The sequence below is a fragment of the Lontra canadensis genome, unplaced genomic scaffold, assembly GCF_010015895.1.
Source record: "Lontra canadensis isolate GAN:19392208 unplaced genomic scaffold, GSC_riverotter_1.0 scaffold146, whole genome shotgun sequence".
Classification (NCBI taxonomy): Eukaryota; Metazoa; Chordata; class Mammalia; order Carnivora; family Mustelidae; genus Lontra; species Lontra canadensis.
Window position 1 is genome coordinate 657127 of NW_022631140.1, and position 20250 is coordinate 677376.

A 20250-nucleotide genomic window follows, 5' to 3' on the forward strand; every position below is an offset into this window, starting at 1 on the left:
CTCTTGAGGTAATGAGAGTTTGTCTATTAAACATTTCGAGTTTTCTTCCCTAACTGCTTCCATCTGCCTCCCAGGTATATGTTTCTCAGCCTGGGCAGGAATTGCTTATTTTGAATTCCTTTATTAGGAACCTTATGACTCTAGGCTCCCATCTTTCCAAAGACGATTACTTAGGGAGTTTCTGCAGTCGATGTTTTTCCAAGATTGACATTGGCATAGGAAATGGTTGGAGTTTGATTTCTTTTTTTTTTTTTTTTTTTTTTTTGAAGATCCTAAACCTGGCAGTTGCCCCTTCTAGAGGGGCAGAAGGGAAACTTTTAAAATCAGCCACAGCAAGTTAGCAGTACTGCTGGAAAGCTGAAGAGGGTCTCAGTCCAGATATCTGGCTTTATTCTAGCCTGACACAAATTCCTTATATAAATAGAGTTTCTAGGAGCCCCAGCAGGTTCTGTGGGCTCAACTGTAGTCAGGGTGCCCAGACTGAAGTCTTAAAGATACTACTGCCTTCTCATCTAGCCAGTCCTGCAACCCCCAGTTTTTCTTGATTGTAGACTGAGTAGAGGTTGAAAAAGGGAAAAGGCAGGCTGCATCTAGCCAGGTTAAGGCTCTCTTCTTAGATTACAAGGTTATATGGAGAGAAGTGCACAAAAGGGCTTGGCACCGAGGGTCCTGAGGACTCTGGAGGAACTGGATTCCTTCCCCGGCCTACAAGGTGGCATTCCATGCATTAGGTGTGCTAGAGTGGGTGGATTTTGTTAACTGTTCAGCCTCCCCATCCCCCACAAAAAGAGCCATTAAATTGTTTTTGGTTATATTTTAATGATCTGTTTGTTACAGAAATGCAGTTGAGAAACCGGAAGAGGGAGCAGTTAGGGAAGGACTTACAGGTTTTATCCAGGTTGGCATTCCTGATGCAAGGATTTCCAAGCTTCTGTAGTGGCTGTGGGCCAATGTCTGACTTGACCACAAGAAAAGCAGTTTTTTTGCAAAGGGATTGAAGGTGGGGTTTGTGTAGGGTTTTGTAGTCACACTGTCGAGAAATGAAAGGTCCCTATTCCTTTTAACCTAGAAATAGGTTTGCTGTTTAATGAGTGAGCCGTAATTGTGCGGAAGATGCCAGATGCATGCCCCTCAGGTAAGCCAGCACGCTCTTCACTTTAACAGTGTAACATCAGGGTTGTGTGAAGAGGGGCAGGATGTGGACACCATTTTGAAAATAGCAAATTACCTGAAGGTGACTACAAGAAATTGAATATGGATTGGGAAATCCTTGGTTTTTGGCAAATGGCTTTGAGTTTGTGGTGTTTTCGGGATTAGAAAGCTATATGAGATGAAGTGTTGCTTCATTGAAATGCTTTTCCCCCATTCCTGCCATATTTGAATGTATCATTAACCTGACCCCTGTAATGACACTTTGCTATGCTTTAGCTGGATGCCTCAGTAGTTTCCCTTATCTGTGCCAGTTGGGTCCAAGACCCCCTATCTAGTCTTCTGATAAGAAAAATTAGAGCTGGGTAAAGATCCAAATTTAACCCAAGCCCAGAGGCCCAAAGAAATCCAACTGGAAATGTAATGTACAAGTCAGTGTTTTCAATATTAAACTTCCCTAAGGAAGGCACGAACTAGCCTTCTTGGAAAGGAAGAAGGGATTAAGCCACAGAGTATTTATTAGTTCATCATTGATACAGTTCTGATCTCCCAGAGACTCATGCCAAAATTCAGTCCTCAGTGCTGGAACCTGCAGGGTGTGGAACTCCATAGTTCATGTGATGGCCTCAAATGCTATACTATGCCAAACTGCATTAAACAACGGTGGGAAGTTACTGGGATAAGGACTTGGGTCTAAAAGTGTAAAAATCAAAACATCTATATTTAGGACTGGTTTGCCACATTTCAAGAGAAGTCTTGAGTGTAGGGAAGCCCAGGAGTAGACCCAGCTATACCATTACAAAGGCTGGAGAGAAGCTGCTGCTAGGTTTGTTTTAGCTGCCTGCTTTGCTGTTTTTCTTGTGTCTCTTAATGTTTGCTTAGTGATACTTGAACATCTTGGTAACTGACAAAGGTCTTCCCTTGGAGGGACTTGAAAAATACTGGTAACTGACAAAGGTCTTCCTTTGCTGGGACTCTAGCAGTAACTTGTATAAGCAGCTGAAAGGACTATTAAAGTTATTAACATGTGTTAATTGGGTCTCTTTTGAGGACCTATGTTATTGATCCTCCTCCTCCATAATCTGTTGCTGAATCCTAGAGTGGGTTCCCACCTACCCCCTTTCAAAAGAGTTTATTATTTCTATGGTTAGCTGTAATTATAGCATACATCCAGTTTAACCTGGACTGGGGGCTGGGTTTTAATGTGGATCTGGAGGTGTTTTTCCTTATTGAGAGTTCTGCTTGAGCAGTGGTTGCAGAAGCCAAGATGATTCAAATAGCTTTGAGTAACCATCAAGTTCTGCTTCTGATTCAGGTGCTGGGGCCTCACATCCTCCCTACTCCTCTTGGAAACTAAGCCTGCTTTCATAGATACCTTCTTCCACCACCTGCCTTCCCTTTTTACTATTTACTATGACATACTCTTGGATATTGCCAAAGGAAGCCATTCAGCAGATGCTGTGTCTCTCCCCACCCCCACCCCCTTTTATTCCTGGATAAGTGTCTTCCCTCTGACTCTGGTCCCCAGCCCTGAGTCTGTAATTAATTGTTCTTACCTGTTGCACTAATGAATATGATTCTAGGTTTCCAAGGGGGGTGGACTTGAAACAATAGGCAAATGGGGACTTGGATGAATTGGTCCTACAGATACCCTGCCTTAATGCACTGAGGTGATGAGTCTGCTACTCATGTAACCCTCCACCTTTGTGGATTCCTCTTGGTTTGTGACCAGTGTGTCTGTTTCTTGAGGATGTACAAACTTGTTGACAAAGGTCAATACTTTTGTTTGTATTCTCTGCACTGTTGCACTCTCCAAATGGCCCCTTGAATATTTTTATTAACTTGTTACACACACTTCTGTCTTTGTCTACATTTTTCTTTTGATGTTTTTTTTTTATTTGGAAGGTTACCTGCTGTTGGATTTAATAAATTTGTTTACTTGACTATTGACAATTCTGAGAGAGAAAAATACCCCCTCAAAAAACCCAACCAGTGACTTTATTCTGGGGCGAGATTTACCCATCCGGAGCCTCTTCCAACGTGATACTGGATAGCAGTTCCTTTGCTTTGGAAAATAATCCAGATGGTACAGGATCCTCAGACTTCAAACATGGATGTTGACTTCCCACTTACCAGCTTAATGGCCTTTGGGGTCCTGATACTTGTAGGCAAAAAGCAAATGAGTCCTCAGAGGGCCACTACCTAAATAGTCTTACGGTAGCAACTGATGTGGATTCCCATGAGGAACAAAAAGTGAATTTGAGTACTGTGCTAATGGATGGCTCCTACATCTATCAGGCTGGCAGTGATTAAGGCAAAGGAGACAAGCTGAAACTGTCAAGTGCCACTGCTGTGTGACCTTTGGCAAGTTAGTGAAATTCCAAGTTTCCTTATACTCATCTGTAAAATCAAGAGACTTAATTCCATCAGAGGGTTAGGATATAAGTCTTTAAAAAGCACCTAAATCACGTAAGTTTAAGGTTTTCTAAAGGATGTCAGGTGAGTAATACAAGGAATCCCAGAGAGGAAGAGATGGGGGTTGGTATGGTAACACAGGACCTTTCAGGTCACTGCCCCTCCTGGGGGCTGAATTTCTCTCTGTGCCAAATTGAGGGTGGAGTTGGGGGGGGGGCTGCTTAGACTAACATGGTCCCTGATGGCTCTATTTGGCTCTTACATCCTAGAAGTCTGATTATGGTAGACCAGTTATGACCCTTAGCTTCCTTTCATTGTATTTTCTGTCTTGTTATTGTTTATATTCAGGAAAGCTATTGGCCAGCCATCTTACTCACTTCTTTGATGGAGGCCCTAATGACCTTCCCAAAGATTTCCAGCCTCATGTTGGTACCTCCTAAAAATAAGTAAGTACAGTGGTGGGACTAGATGTGCTTTTATTTTTCCTTTCAATTGGAAAGGACTTGGGAGTCATGGCTACATCCTTTAGCTAGGGAGAAGATTAAAAAACGTTTCCTCAACGAACTGGATTTTTTTTTTTTTCCCTTTTCTCTTCTCTTATTACCAGGGTTAGCATCAGATGGAGGCTGGAAGGAAATGGGGTGGTGGTGGAGGGAGATTACTTTTTTTGCCTCACTTAAAAGGTCTATCTCCAAAATAGGTACTTGCTCCCCAATTGGCTCTTGGGCTTGTGTCTTCTGGTCTAGGGCCTTTCTGACTTGAGCCCAGCCAGGGCTTTAACAAACAGAGTTTTGGGGAATTAGAAAGTGAAAGATACTGATTTGGGTGCTTATATAGAGCCTGGAGCTATTCAAGGTGTTGATATGGTGTTATACAGATTATATATGGCTAAAATCCAATTTCTGATTAGATGAGGGGCAAGCAACGTCTTCACACCAGAAATGAACTTAACTGTATGTAGAATGGACTTTTTCTAGCAAAAAAGGTTTAAGAATGTAGTCCTGAGGGTCCAGAGAAGTACGGAAGAGTCACCTCAGTACTGGCATCTTCTTTTTCCTCAAATCCAGTTGCCAAAAGCGCATGGCTGGGTTGGCTCTGGAAGTCCCATTTTAGCTCTGGGTTGTGACCTACTTAGTCTTGGGGAAGCAGAGGTAAGAGCCAGCCTAACCTCTCCATTTCCTCTCCTTTGTTGTGACTTTTTCAGGAGGCCCTGTCTTAAAAAAGCCATGACACTTCTCTGGGCTTAATGTGCTTCCTATGTAATGTTCCAACCTTGATTCTCTTGCCTTAGGGGTGCTGAAAAAGTCCTAGTGGAATATGGCAGCAATGCAATCAAGAGCAAGGCATCTGACTAGTGTTTTATAATCCATGCTGATGGAGACTCTCCATGGCCCTGTGTTTTATCTGGGGTGGTGCTGCCGAACTTGCTAGTATATTAAAATAAAGAGCTACAAAATGGTATGGTACCTAGTGTAAGACAAGACAGAAGAAAATACTCAGGCTCTTGTATACATGGACTTACATAGTAAAGGACCCATTCTCCTTGACTGGGTAAGTAAAGATAGATAAACAGGTAAAAATCTAAATACTTGGGGGAGAAGTTGCTGTATGCCAAAATGAATTCGAGGAGGAATAAAGGTGTAAGTGTAAAAATTACATTATTTAAAAAAAAACATAGGGGGTGCCTGGGTGGCTTGCTCAGTAAAGCATGCCACTTGATCTTAGCTCAGGTCTCGTTCGCATAGTTTTGAGTTCAAGCCCCTTGCTGGGCTCCATGCTGGGCATGGAGCCTACTTAAAAAACAAGCTCCCCCCCAGCCCTACCCTGCAAAACCATATATACTTGCCAATGGCTATTAAATTGATCTTGGGATCAGTCAAGACTTTCTGAGTATAAGAGCAAATAGAAGAAATCATAAGACTTCTAAAACTACCTTAAAATAAAAAACTAGAAACATATTTGCAGCAATCAACAGATGGACACTATACTTAATCCATAAGGAAACCTTAAAGAAAAACAGTTGGCCAAAAAGCTTCTGAAAAAAATAGATGCCAATCTACAGGATATTCAAATAAATAGAAATTTAAAAAAACTTTCCATTACATAAATAGATTTAACTTAACAAATTAGCAAAGATTTGGAACATGTCCATGCTAGCTAACACAGTAAAAACTTCTGTGGAGTTAGAACAACCTTAAGTGTTCATACTCTTTAGCTCAATTTCACTTCTAGGAATTTTTCCTTGACAAATATTTATCAAAGATGTATGTGCAAGGATATAATTAGTTGGGGGCAACTTCACTGTCAACAACAGGGGACTATTTTAGAAATTATGGCACACAACATGTTGGAATATTATGCAGCTATTAAAAACTGCTTTTGAATGATGTAAAAAGTATGAAAGAAGACTGAAATAGTGGCAGTTGTTGACCCTGAGTGGTAGCATTAGAAACAATTTTACCTTTTCTGGGTTTTTTAAGTTTCCATTAATTGGTTTTCTTTATAATAGGGAAGAAGTTATTTACAAAAGGGGGAAAAAAAAAAAGGAAAACCAACATGGCTGAGTGACCTAAACAATTCCATTATGGGCAAGGAGGTCAGAAAACTGGAGTAATATGTTCAAAGCTTCAATGAGGAGTTGTGCAAAAACACTTGGGAATTGCTTTTCTCCCCCAAATGAGAAGCTGCTTCTCTAGCAGCTGCTTTGGCTGCCTAAAAGGGTGTGGGAGGAAAAAATGCACAAACGCACTTATGAATGGAATGTGTGTTTTGCAAGAGGCCAAGTTGGCAGCTTTGGCTTCCAAAAGGTGGGAGCATCAGCTGAAAGAACAGTGTGTGCAGACTGAGGCCTCAGAGACCTTATGGTTGGGCCCATCTCTGTAGAGTTCTGGACTTGGGGGCCCAGTGGGAAACCTCCCATCTAGAAGAAGGAAATGGCCTTGGCTATTCCTAGGAGTAAAGGCGGTGTTCTTGGCACGTGGAGCCTAAATTTATTATGTGATGCTGCACTTGGAAGATGCTCCGCAGTCAGTGTCACTTATTGAACACTTAATGTGGGTTTTTCCCTAATCATCATAACAACCTCATGGAGTAGGTACTAATGTCCCCATTTTAAAAGTGAGGTAACAGGCTCAGAGAGGGAAAGTCACATAGCCCACTATTCTGTCATTTTTCCACAAGCTGGATCTTTGAATTTTCACAGTAATCCTTAAAAAGATACTTTTTTCCTCATTTTATAAGCTGTGAAAATATACTCAGATGAGAATAAGTGGTTTACCCAGAAGCAGAGCTGAAGTGCCAGCCCGTATTCAAAGGCAGACACTTATTTTGTCTCCGGACTGGAGTCTCAAGAAGTAAACAGCAGCTAAGCTCTTAGAGCTTTGGAGCTCAGCTGGGGGTAGGGAAAGAATCCAGCAACAATGTCAGTTTCAAGATAATCTCAGGGCCTTCACTGTATGTATACCTGGGCAACTTTCCACTTTACAAGGGAGCTTCAAGTTGCAGTGTCTTGATCCTAAATCAAGCTCTTCAGTTCTGGCTCCTGGTTCCCAGCTTTTATATAGGGCTGTCTCCTATAGAAGTTAAATGATTAAACACTGCCTCAAGTGCCCAATCTTGAAAAATTAATTTTAAGTATTCTAGTTATAAAAGCAATATATGGTTATTTAAAACCAAAACAGCCAAAAACAATTTGGTAACACCTAATTTTCCAGCCCTACCACATTTGACAGACAGCCTTCCAGGTTTTGTTCCAAGCCTATGCATATCTTTTTCTACTATTCTATAACCCTCTATATTTCCTACAACATATACTGGGAATGCATAATCCCATCTTCACAACAATGCTATGAGGTATGTACCATTACTGTTCCAACCACAGAAATGTTACTTACAAGTTCACACAGTATGCAGGAAAGCTAGGATTCAGCATCCGTCTGTATCCAGAGGTCAACTGCCACTTCTTGCAGATCTCTTTTTACTAGAAATTTTATTTACATGCACATAATTTTTAAAAAATGGCTACCAAGAATTCGGTTGTGCTCACCCTGTGGTATCTCCTCTATGTATGTTTGTGTGCAGCTGTACTATATATATAGTATGTTACTACAGAAGTGGAATCGCTGGATCCCAATGTATGGAGTAATTTACAAGGGTTTTTTGGTATGATACATACTGTATCTGGATTAGTTCATCTTTTCCAGAGGGCAGATAAATATCTCTGTTTTGGAGTTGTGTGTACCTGTACCCATATCCTTCCCAACACAGAACGTTAATATTTTGAGAGCTGATAAAAAAGCAGAGCAGTAGCTTTCACTGAAATTGAAGCTTTCAGTTCTAAGGGGGAGATCTGATAGGGTGGAGGCACCTACTGGTGAAAGGTGACATTGCAATCTCACTTAAGGGAAGGCAGCATTCCTACAAATGGAACCGAGAGCGTGCTTCCAGTGTTGGTAAAAAGCAGTCTTCCACTCTCCTGTGTCTGTGGAGCTGCCAGATTTTATTTCAGCCTTTCTTCCTTCAATTTTATAACAGCTGTTAATGAGAAAAGTTTGCCTTACAGAAATTTGCTTCATAGATAACCGGATAATGGCTGGGTTTTCTCCATAGCAAAGTCCCTCCCTCTTAGTTTCCTTATCTACATATACCATTTAATAGTGTTACCATGGAATGAGCACATACTACAGATGTGTAAGTCCACTGACACAAAGAAAGCACAAACTGGTTTCCTTCTCACCCTGTCTTAAGATGAGAATGCTCAAATTTTAGGCATTTATTGAAAATTTGAACATGCCATATAAATGAACCGAACTTCTTAAGTGGTACACCATTTTCCACAAAAGCTGTGTGCTGGATAGAGAGGCTGCAGCCTGACCACATTCTCTGCCACTGCCCGTGAGGGCTAATGGCACATGGAAAATGATGGGCAGACTCACGCACACATGTTTGGCGTGGTGCTTTCTTCTTCATCTTTTATTCCCATCAGTCCTAAGCCAGAGAATGATCCGTGAGTGCTGTAAACAAATGAGTGAAGATAGGTTACTAATCCACAGGGTTTAAAAGAATGGTTACAAACTCATAGGTAAGAGGTGGTAAGTTTTTTTGGGTATGTGTATGGGGTGGGGCACAGGCAGAAGGCAATTGAACGAAACCTGCCTACTGAAAATGGCTCAATGGACACAAGTCCTAGAGAACACGGACAAGTCCTAGAGTCCTGGAATCAAGTCAGCTCTGCCATTTAACAGATGGGAGGCATATCTCAATCTAGGGTGAATGACCTCAAAGTGAGTTTTCATTTTTTCAACTATAAAACAATATCTCATGGGGCTTTTATGAGGACTATCTAATAGTAGCTAAAATATACGGATCATTTCCTTATGCTTTCCTCATATATCATACAGATGATTCACCAGATACCAGGCTTTATTTTATAAAGTACTTTATGTGCATTCTCATTTAATCCTTCAAAACCGCTTATGTACCTAAACTAGGTACTGATGAAGGTATAATTGTTCTATCCACATTTTAAAAAGAATCAAGCTCTTGGTTCAACAAGCTGAGTGACAGAACCAGGTAATAAAGGCAATCTACCATCAAGAGTCCTTCTAAGTCATGTATGTTGTAAAACACTTGGTCCAGTGGCTGGAATGCAGACATCATCCAGTACATGTTCATCCACCCACTCATTCCAGAATTGCCTATCTTTATGCTTTAGGATTTAACAGGAATTTTCTTTTAAAGAAACGATTTTACAGTTGAAAGGGTTTGGAACTCACTGGTTTATTCCAAATCTCTTATTTTACCAAAGGGAAATTGAGACCCACAGTGGGAAAGTGGCTTGGCCAGTTGTCAGAGAAAGTATGTGCTAGAGTTCTGTTCTGTTACTCTTCAGGCTTAGAATCCGCAAAGATGGGGATGGGAGAAGGCAGGACCATGCTCCTGAAATATAATCTGGTCTGGGCCTTGCCCTAGATCTTCTTTGACTGTTTTTACTCAAGTGGGAGATTAGGCAGCTGCTTTTTGCCCCACAGAGGCTGTAGGATCTAAGGCCTCTGGCTTTAAACGGGGATGAACGATCTCCCTGAGGGGCTAATAAGTATTATTTAATTAAGAATTTAATTAATTTAATGGAAGAGCATATGTATGTGTAAAATGGATATAGAATACCTAAGAATGAAGAGAGGATTCCTTAAGTCCTCATTTATGTGCTGGAATGTCAACAAAAAGGCCTTTCTCCCACCTGAAGTCTAGAGGCCAGAATCCTGAAGGGACAACCCTTTAGTCCTTACCTCTTGGTTCCTGGCAGCAAGATGAGGCAGAGTGTGCCTGGGCCCAGGCTGTGGTAGAGCTTTCCTATCTTCCGGCCCCAGCGCCAGGCTGCTATCTTTGGGTGGTCCATCTTCAGAGCCTAGGAGCAAAGCCAGATGTTGACACTCAGCTGGAGTATCCTCTGCTCACCTTCGGAGGGGCTGCAACTCTCTTCAAGTTCTAGGACCTTGGGGTCCGGAAAAGGCTCTGTATAAATCCTCTATCTGAAGCTAAAGCCCATACTTCAGGGTTCCCTGTCCACCCCAGATCTCCAGGCCTTCGGTCAGTTTAGGAGTACAATTGTTGTTCTTTCCTCCATTATGGATTGGGTCTTCCAGGGCCCCGACACAGAGGAACCACATCACTAATGGCCCCTGCCATTAAGAATCTTTGTGACCTGGGCAAATCACTCAACTAGTTCTGGCGTCTATTTCTCATCTATTAAGTGTGGGAGATGAGACGAGAACAGGGTTTCCCAAACTTCAGCCATTCACCTTCTACCTTTACCCTTTTACTTGTGTATCCTAATATTTTTCTTTAAATTTTCTGCCTTCATCTCACTAAAATAGATCTGTGAAGTCATCGGTTCAATGTGATTGTTATAGAAATGTTAGAATAAGATCTTAGCATAAAAGTAGGGGGAAAGGTCCATCTATGACCACTAAAAAACATCTTGTGTATGTACTACACTTTGGGAAACCCTAGATTACCAAAGACTTGCCCAGCTCTTCAACCTCCTATGTTAGCCCCTCAAAGTCCCTTGGAGAGCCACCTGGAGGATTAAAAGCCTAAGTATGAGCTCTTAGAGAAAGAAAAATGTGTCCAAGGGCTGGGAAGCTAGAGAGTGAAATAAAACTAGTACCAGGGGAGGGAAAAAAAAGATCCAAAGGCTTAAGTGTCACTTGAGCTGGACTCTCCTAACTTCCATAAACATGAGAAGGCCAACCAATGCAAAGAGCCAGCAAACCAAGGCAAGCTACCTCTGACACCAGGATACACTCATTCACTCACCTGTAAGGCCTGCTGCTCAGAGGGGGGAGGTATGACACGAACCCCTGGGGGCCTTCTTGATTCAGGAGGCAAGCCCCTGAGCCAAGCATGGAGATGCCTGGGGGTTAGGGCGTGCCGGCCTTTCAGCTTCCAGTCCTTCCCTTTGAGAATGTTGAGGGCCCTCTGGGCACTGCCAAAAGTTTTGAATTCTGAAAGCAAGAATAGTCCTGTTATTAAGGGCCACAAAGCCTGGTCACCATCCAGGGCCAAGGGAGGACAGAATCAGCTGTTAATGTGGTCTAGCATCCTAGGTGGGGCTACTTAGTGAACATTTCCCTTTTCTGACCTCATGTTATCACCATCCCTAATCTCCTTCCCCAAGGTCACATTCCATAGCATAGACTTACTCAGGAAACAGTATCTTTTTTGCTTTCCACTTTTAAGATCTTTAGGCAGGATGACCGCTTCCAAGCCAAGGAAGAGGTTGGACTGTTGCAGTAAGTGTTCTTTGAAGGTTTCGCTCACTCCAGACAGGTATATTGTACCTCGGTTCTCAGAATCTTGTTCTAGCTCATTCACAAGAGTGTTAGAATCAAGGGTGAGCTCTGTCACAGGCCTCTGCACCTAACCAAGAAAGATGGCATCAGTGGTACAAAGTCACTACTCGGGTGCCTTGGTGGCACAGTTCATTAAGTCTCTTAACTCTTGGTTTTGGCTCAGGTCATGACTTCAGGATTGTGAGATCAGAGCCCTGCACTAGGCTCCACGCTCAACGTGGAGTCCGCTTGGGACTCTTTCCCTCACCCTCTGCCCCTCCTCCCTGCTCGCTCTCTCAAAATAATAAATCTTAAGAAAAGTCACCACTTCAAACTTTAGGCCTATTATATACTAGCAAGAAACTTAATTCTGTAGTTTCTTTATCTGTATAAGGAGGCATGATAAATGCCTCTGAGGACTACAATAGAGACTTAATACATCAATACAAATGTTTTTGTGTAAACATACTCTCTCCCTTTCCTCCCTGCACAAACACCCTGCAATGGAGATAAGTTCCCTGACTTCTACCCCAATGAAACTGTTGATCTGCATAAGAAACTTCAAAACACCATTTGATCCCTTTGAAAGCTAAAGGAAAGGGCAGCTACAGAAAAACACCCAGAATAAACCATCTAGGGTCTAAGGTAGTGATAAAAAACTACAAGGAAGACCCCAATGTAGCCCCAGGCTGATTCTGACAAAAATGAAAGCAGTCCTGTTTCAGGTCACTGCTAGAAGAATGCTGGGCTTGACTGAAGACTTCCCAACACAAAATCATCTGCTCAGGCCTCTTGAGGGCTTTTCTCTAAGCTTTTATATACTGGGGCACTATAAATAAAGGCTTAAAAGGGTGCTGCTTTTTGCTTTCTCTGGCCACTCTACCTTGATGCAGGCACCTTCCACCAGAATGCCATCCAAGGATTCTATGGCCAGCTGGGCAGCTTCCAGGACTTCATATTGTATACAGAGATGTGGCTGCAGGAGAAAAGAAACAAACTGCTAGAGAAGGGACTGGGAAAGGGCCCTGAACTAGTGGCCAAAGCCACCAAAATGAATTTCTCTTTGCTGTGCTGGGCTAGACAGCAACTGTAGATCAACTTTAAGTAGAATCACCAAAGTTCAAGAACCGATTTTTCAGCCAATAAATAACCTTTACTTGTTAATTAAAGTTGAAGTCTTCTCTCCCTGGGTGGTATGGGCAAAGCACTAATAAATGTTTACTAACCACCTTTTCATATTTATTACGAACCACTGAAGACATCACTGCAAGTCATTTAGATTCTCATTTGTCTCGTTAGCCTGTAGGCTTGGGGAGGTTAAGTGCTTCCATTGGATAGGCTCTATCTTCAAACTGACTGCTTTTCTGCTTAATGATGTGATGTGCAGCATCATCATGGGGATAAAAGTGCTCCTACAGAAAAGCTTCATGGTACTAGATTTGGCAAGTTTCCTGAATGTGACACCAAAAGCAGAGGTGATGAAAGTAAGACAAATTGGGCTTAATCAGAATTAAAAAGTGCATCAAAGGATACTATCAACAGTGTCAAAAAGCAACCTTATGAATGGGTGAAATTTTTCAAGTCACATAACTAATGAAGATTTCCTATCTAAAATACATAAACTAAAACTCAGCAACAAAAAATAAAAAAACCCAATTAAAAATAGGCAAAGGACTTGAATAGATATTTCTCCAAAGAAGACATACAGTGTGGGGCGCCTGGGTGGCTCAGTGGGTTAAAGCCTCTGCCTTCAGCTCGGGTCATGATCCCAGGGACCTGGGATCGAGCCCCGCATCGGGCTCCCTGCTCGGCAGGGAACCTGCTTCCACCTCTCTCTCTCTCTCTGCCTGCCTCTCTGCCTACTTGTGATCTCTGTTTGTCAAATAAATAAATAAAATCTTTAAAAAAGAAGACATACAGTGGCCAATAAGCATATAAAAAGATGCTCCTATCACTAATCATAGGGAGATGCAAATCAAAACCATGAGCTACTACTTCACATCCATTAGGATGGCTAGTATTGAAAGAAGAAAGGAAGAGGAAGAATGACAAAATAAGTGTCAGCTGAAATATAGAGAAATTGGAACCCCTGGCACTGCAGGTGGGAATGTAAAGTTGTGTAGCCACTGTGGAAAACAGTATGGCAGTTCCTGAAATTATACATAGAATTATCATTTAATCCAGCAATTGCACTTCGGGTATACACCCACAAGAACTAAAAACAGACATTCCAATGGATATCTATACATCTATATTCACAGCAGCATTATTCAGAATAGTGAAAAAGTGGAAACCATCCAAATGTTCATCAACAGATGAATGGATAAACAAAATGTAGTATATCCCCACACAATGGAATATTCTATCTGTCCTTGAAAAGAAATGATATTCTGACACATGCTACAACATGGATGAACCTTGAAGACATTCTGCTAAGTGAAACAAGCCAGACACAAAAGGTGCTGTATGATTCCATAGTAGTGAAATTCATAAAACCAGAAAGCACAAGAGTGCTTATCACGCCTGGTGGACAGAGACTGAAGAGTTATTGCCTAAGGGGTACAGCGTTTCAGTTTGGGACGATGAAAAGTTCTGGATACATTCCAAGACCCCCAGCAGATAACTTGGAACCACAGAGAGTACTGAACCCTATAAATACTGTCTTTTCATATATATAAGTTAATCTAAAAATTAGGCACAGTAAGAGATTAAAACAGTAACAATATACTGTAATTAAGTTATGTGAATGTGGTCTATCTCAAAATATTCCACTGTACTTACCCTTCTTGTGATGATGTGAGATGATAAAATGCCTGTCTGATAAGATGCAGTGAGGCAAGTGACATACATAGGCATTGTGAGGTAGTTAGTGTTAGGCTACTGCTGACCTGATGATATGTCAGAAAGATCATCAACTGCTTCTGGACTGTGGGTAACTGAAACCATGGATAAGGGGGTACTACTATACTAAATAACAGAACTGTATATTTAAAAAGTTAAAAAGGCAAATTATATATATATTTTACCAAAAAAAGAGGAAAAATCCCCAAGACTTAAAGCAGGAGGTGACAGTCCCCTGACATATACTTCCCATCCCTTAGGTCCATCTTAGCAGGGAATCTTCTTCTTTCTATTTTTAGGTATGAGAGACTTATTAATAAAAGATTTGGAGAAAGACATTTTAAACATCTAGGATTCTGTACTTCGATCACTTTGCAAGATGGCAGATTCTTAATTCTCAAAAGAATCAGAGAATCTGGCAATACTGGGTACGCTTTATAGTGAGTCAAGAACTGTGTTATCAAACAGCATGGCTCATATTCCAGCTGTGACAATCAAGCTCACATCCCTAATATTTGTTGTGTGAATGGTCCCAGGAGGCATCTGAATTTTCAACACTAATCTAGAGGTGAAAATCCAAGTTTTCTCATTTCATTACCTGATGGGTTTCAAGAACAAGAGTCATGGACCGGACTGGGCCAAAGCTCTTAAACAGCCTTTTCAGAGCCCTGAGGTTGCAATTTTTGCTAAATGGCCCAGCATAAACAGTCGACATCTCTGTCCACTTGATCCTCATCTATAAGAAAAATAGAATACAGTGAGGAGGTGAATGTGGTAAGAGAATTAAGTCAAATCTAAAGAATACAGTCAAACCATGGAATAGTTCTGCTTTAAGGAATTTCTCAACACAAACACTTGCTGAATATACAAAAAATTTGTATACAGGGATTTCACAACTGCATTATTTGGAAGAGCAAAATTTATAAAGCACCAATAATGAAAATAATAGGTATATCATACAGTGGAATACTATATAGCCATTAAAAACACGGGGAATTAAATCATGACTGACATGAAAAGATGTACACAATACAATGCTGAATGAAAAAGTTGCCAAATAGAATACATAGTTTCCCATTTAAAAAAAAATATTTTCTAAAATATTAATAAATACATAGAAAAATCTGGAGAAATATAGAGCAAACTTTAATAAGTAGAGTATGCATACTTTCTGTAATGCAGAGAGATTATAACTCATTAAATAAATCATCTAGCACAACTCATTTACTTACCCTCTTGTTCATTTCCTCAGTGAGGTTGGGTGAAAAGGGTTCAAAAGAGAACTGGACGATGCTGAAGGGAAATAGGGGAATTTCCACTCTGGCCTGCTCAAGAACCTGCAGACAACAGGAAAAACAAAATGAGGCAGGTACCTAGTGGCTCCTGGAGGTGAGCCACAATAATATAAATAAGGATGCCTTTTTACCCATAGCAAAAAGCAATATGGGGCTGACTTTAAGGTCTAGAAGAAAATGGTGACACCATGTATCCTCCTAGAAAACCGTAGAGTCAGTAAAATGATGTAGGACCCATGCCTTTAGCATTACTAGGAAAGAGAGTCTAATAGAACCTTCAAATTACCTCTAAGAAATAAGCTGAATTTCAGTAGAACTCCCAACATTTTATACTGTTAAAGCCTATTAGTAAAGACAAAGAAGAAGAGGCTTAAAGGACTCTGGGAAGAAATCAAGACACATGGAAGACTTAGATGAGGTACAAACAAAATTACCCCCAGAAAGAAAAAGTACAACTAAATGCCAAGATAACGGACACAGGTCACAACTTTAATATTGCACAGCACTTGACTACAGGGAAGAGGGCTGACAGCCTAAGAGAAGTGCTTTTGGGGAAGAATAAGGTATAAAGAGATGAGATATTGCAGGGAAGGGAAAGAAGGAAACAACACCTCCCCCCCCATCCAACCTTGCACGATGCAACCCAGAAGAAACCTTTCACACTGGTGATTGTCCCTTGGACAGAAGCAGTGTGGACCTCGCATTCAACAATTTGGCTTGTGCTGAGGCTGCCTCAGAGACTAGTTTCTGTCTCACTTGACTCAAAGCACTGATGGTACTGGAAGCATTGTTTGGAAACTCCTGAAAAGGAGTAATGTCAGCAAGGTCACGGACTAGAAAGCTTCAGGCCCTCATTCTTCCACAGACACCAAGTTAATAAAGAGACCAGAATACCAGTTTGTAAGAACTCTAGAGCCCAGCTGAGAAGCAACAGCACTAAGACCAACAAAAAAACCCCAAGGAATTCCAGAAAAAGGGAAAGGAAAATATGCAGAGTTTTGTGTGCCCACCTATGTTCCTCCCCTATCCTTCCTATACTCTCTCTGGATGGAAACAAAAGAGGGGGACTCCACCTCCAATATTATGGCTAGTCTGGGGTTACCTGAGAGACTAGTTTCTGTCTCACTCAACTAGAGGAAAATGGGATAGGCAGCCTTGTTTGGAAGCCACTGAAAACAAATGCAATCATCATAGCACATTAGAGCTGCATTCCACAGGCAGATGCCAAAGGGAGCAAGAGATCATGAGCACTGAGAAGAAAAAGACAAGATCCTTAGGGAATCTAAAAGTACACAGGCAGGCTCAGAGAATATATATCCTCAAACTGGTTTGAGAGGTCCTGGAACCTCTAGCTGGGCTAATCAGTGAAAGTCTTCCATTCCATGATGCCACGTCATAACGATGGGAGAGGTAGTTGTTTTTTTTTTTTCCCCCAAATGATTAAGTCTCAATAAAAAAGATTATAAGGCATGCAAAGAAATAGGGAAAAATGGCCGACAACAAAGTAACAGTCCAGAAATCAAACCTAAAGAAACACAGAATGAACTACAAGAGAACAAAGACAAAGGAATCAGGAAAATGCTGAACAAAAAGAGAATATCAACAAAGAGTAAGTATAAAAAAATGAAACAAACTAATTCTGGAGCTGGAAAACACAGTAAGTGAATTGAAAAATTCACCAAAGGGGTTCAACATCAGATTTGATCAGGTAGAAGAAAGAATCAGCAACACAAATATAGATCATTTGAATCATGGATCAGAGTAAAAAGAAAAAAGAATAAGGAATGTAAGTAGATCCTAAGATGGGACAATGTCAAGACCAATATACATATAATGGGATCGTGGAAGAAGACAGAAAGGGTCAAAGAGCTTATGTGAAGTAATAATGGCTAAAAACTTCCCAAGTCTGAGGAAAGAAATGAACACAGAAATTCAAGCTCAAAGAACTCCAACCAGGATAACTCCAATAAATCCAAAGAAGCCCACTCCAAGACACATTATAATCAAGCTGTCAAAAGTCACAATCAAGGAGAGAATCTTAAGAGCATCAAGAGAAAAGCAACTCATTACATATTAGGGAACTTCCTTAAAATTATCAGTGGACTTCTCAGCAGAAATCTTACAGGCCATCAGAGTGGCATGATAGATTCAAAGCGTTAAAAGGGGAAAAAAAATCTATACTAAATACTGTAGCTGGCAGAACTCTGCTTCAAAAATGAAGAAGAAGGGGACGCCTGGGTGGCTCAGTTGGTTAAGCGGCTGCCTTCGGCTCAGGTCATGATCCCAGCGTCCTGGGATCGAGTCCCACATCGGGCTCCTTGCTCGGCAGGGAGCCTGCTTCTCCCTCTGCCTCTGTCTGCCTGTGCTCACTCGCTCTCTCTCTCCCTCTGTCTCTGACAAATAAATAAATAAATAAATAAAATCTTTAAAAAAAAAAAAAAATGAAGAAGAGGGGTGCCTGGGTTGCTCAGTCCTTAAGTTTCTACCTTCAGCTCAGGTCACAATCCCAGGGTCCTGGGATCGAGCCCTGCATTGGGCTTGGTGCTCAGTGCGAAGCCTGCCTCTCCCTCTCCCGCTCACCCTGTTTGTGTTCCCTCCCTTACTATCTCTCTGTGTCAAATAAATAACTTTAAAAAACTTTAAGGAGAAATTAAGATTTTCCCAGATTAAAAAAAAAAAAAACTGACTGGGGTGCCTGGGTGGCTCAGTGGGTTAAGCCTCTGCCTTTGGCTCAGGTCATGATCTCAGCGTCCTGGGACCGAGCCCCGCATCAGGCTCTCTGCTCAGTGGGGAGCCTGCTTCCTCCTCTCTCTCTGCCTGCCTCTCTGCCTACTTGTGATCTCTGTCAAATAAACAAATAAATAAAATCTTAAAAAACAAAACAAAACAAAAACTGACAAAATTCATTACAACTAGACCTAATCTGCAAGAAATGGTAAGGGAGTCCTTCAAGATGAAAGAACATTAGACAGCAACATGAAGCCCCATGAAAACAGTTTCCAGTAAAGATGAACATGTGAACCAATACAGTAACCTCTATGAAGGTAATTTTGGTGTATAAATTCACTTTTAATTCTTATTCAAAATTTAAATGACTCATGAATAACTATATTCCAATGTTAATGAATATACAATCTATATAGATGTGACTGAGTAATTATTAAATGAGTATTTACTTATTCATTTTCACGATCTAATTTACTAGTAACTTTTTCTCATTTTTTTTTTTTTTTTAGTATAGCTGACACACAATGTTACATTAATTTCAGGTATACAACATAGTGATTCAACATCTCTATATGTTGTGCTATGCTCACTACAAGTGTAGCTACCATCTGTCACGATATAATGGTATTATAATATCATTCACTATATTTCCTATGCTGTACCTTTATATAAAAGTGCAATTTAACAAAAGGGGGGGGAAGTGGAGCTTATAAAAGTACAGTTTCTGAATGCACTTGAAATCAAGTTATCAGCTTAAAATAGAATGTATAACTTTAAGATGTTATATGTAATTGCAATAACTAAAAGGAAAATATTTATAGAATACACAAAAGGAAATAGAAAATTATGTCACTACAAAAATATCAATGGAACACTAAGGAGGATAGTAGAGAGGAAAAGAGGGACAAAAGCTACAAGATATACAGAAACGAAACAGAGTAAGCCCTTCCAATCTAGTAATCACTTTAAAAAAGTATCAGCAAACCTAGATGTCCATCAACAGATGAATGGATAAAGAAGATGTGGTATATATACACAATGGAATATTATGCAGCCATCAAAAGAAATGAAATCTTGCCATTTGCGACGACGTGGATGGAACTAGAGGGTATCATGCTTAGTGAAATAAGTCAATCAGAGAAAGACAACTATCATATGATCTCCCTGATATGAGGAAGTGGAGATGCAACATGGGGGGTGAAGGGGGTAGGAGAAGAATAAATGAAACAAGATGGGATTGGGAGGGAGACAAACCATAAGTGACTCTTAATCTCACAAAACAAACTGAGGGTTGCTGGGGGGAGGGGGGTTGGGAAAAGGGAGGTGGGGTTATGGACATTGGGGAGCGTTTGTGCTATGGTGAGTGCTGTGAAGTGTGTAAACCAGGCGATTCACAGACCTATACCCCTGGGGATAAAAATATGTTTATAAAAAATAAAAAATTAATTAATTAATTAAAAAAGTATCAGCAAACTAAATTCAACAGCACATTAAAAAGATCATACATTGAGGCACCTGGGTGGCTCAGTGGGTTAAAGCCTCTGCCTTCGGCTCAAGTCATGATCCCAGAGTCCTGGGATCAAGCCCCACATTGGGCTCTCTGCTCAGCGGGGAGCCTGCTTCCTCCTCTCTCTGCCTGCCTCTCTGCCTACTTGAGATCTCTGTCTGTCAAATAAATAAATAAAATCTTAAAAAAAAAAGGATTATACATCATGACCAATGGGATTTATTCCTGGGATTCAAGAATGGTCCAATATATGAAAATCATCCCATGGAATATACCACTTTAATGGAAAGAAGGACAAAAACCACAAGATCATCTCAATTGATGAAGAAAAAGTATGTGACATGATTCAATACTCTTTCATGATAAAAACACTCAACAAACTAGGAACAGAAGGAAACTACCTACCAGAATAAAGGAAATATGAAAAGCCCACAGCTAATATATTCAAAGGTGAAGGTCCAGGAGACTTTAAGACAAACAATGA

At 40.8% G+C, this 20250-nt stretch overlaps 1 protein-coding gene across 1 annotated transcript in view; it reads right to left on the reverse strand.

The window, feature by feature from the left end:
• Positions 1-8284: 8284 nt before the first annotated feature.
• REXO5 (RNA exonuclease 5) overlaps positions 8285-20250 on the reverse strand; it is a 36953-nt gene continuing 24987 nt past the window's right edge. Inside the window, exons 14-20 of the mRNA XM_032843962.1 lie at positions 15470-15574; positions 14836-14973; positions 12280-12372; positions 11268-11484; positions 10882-11069; positions 9852-9970; positions 8285-8576 (exon numbers count right to left, since the gene is read on the reverse strand). Coding sequence (XP_032699853.1) covers positions 8495-8576; positions 9852-9970; positions 10882-11069; positions 11268-11484; positions 12280-12372; positions 14836-14973; positions 15470-15574 — 942 coding nt within the window. The 3' untranslated portion in view covers positions 8285-8494. The remainder of the gene's footprint in view (positions 8577-9851; positions 9971-10881; positions 11070-11267; positions 11485-12279; positions 12373-14835; positions 14974-15469; positions 15575-20250) is intronic.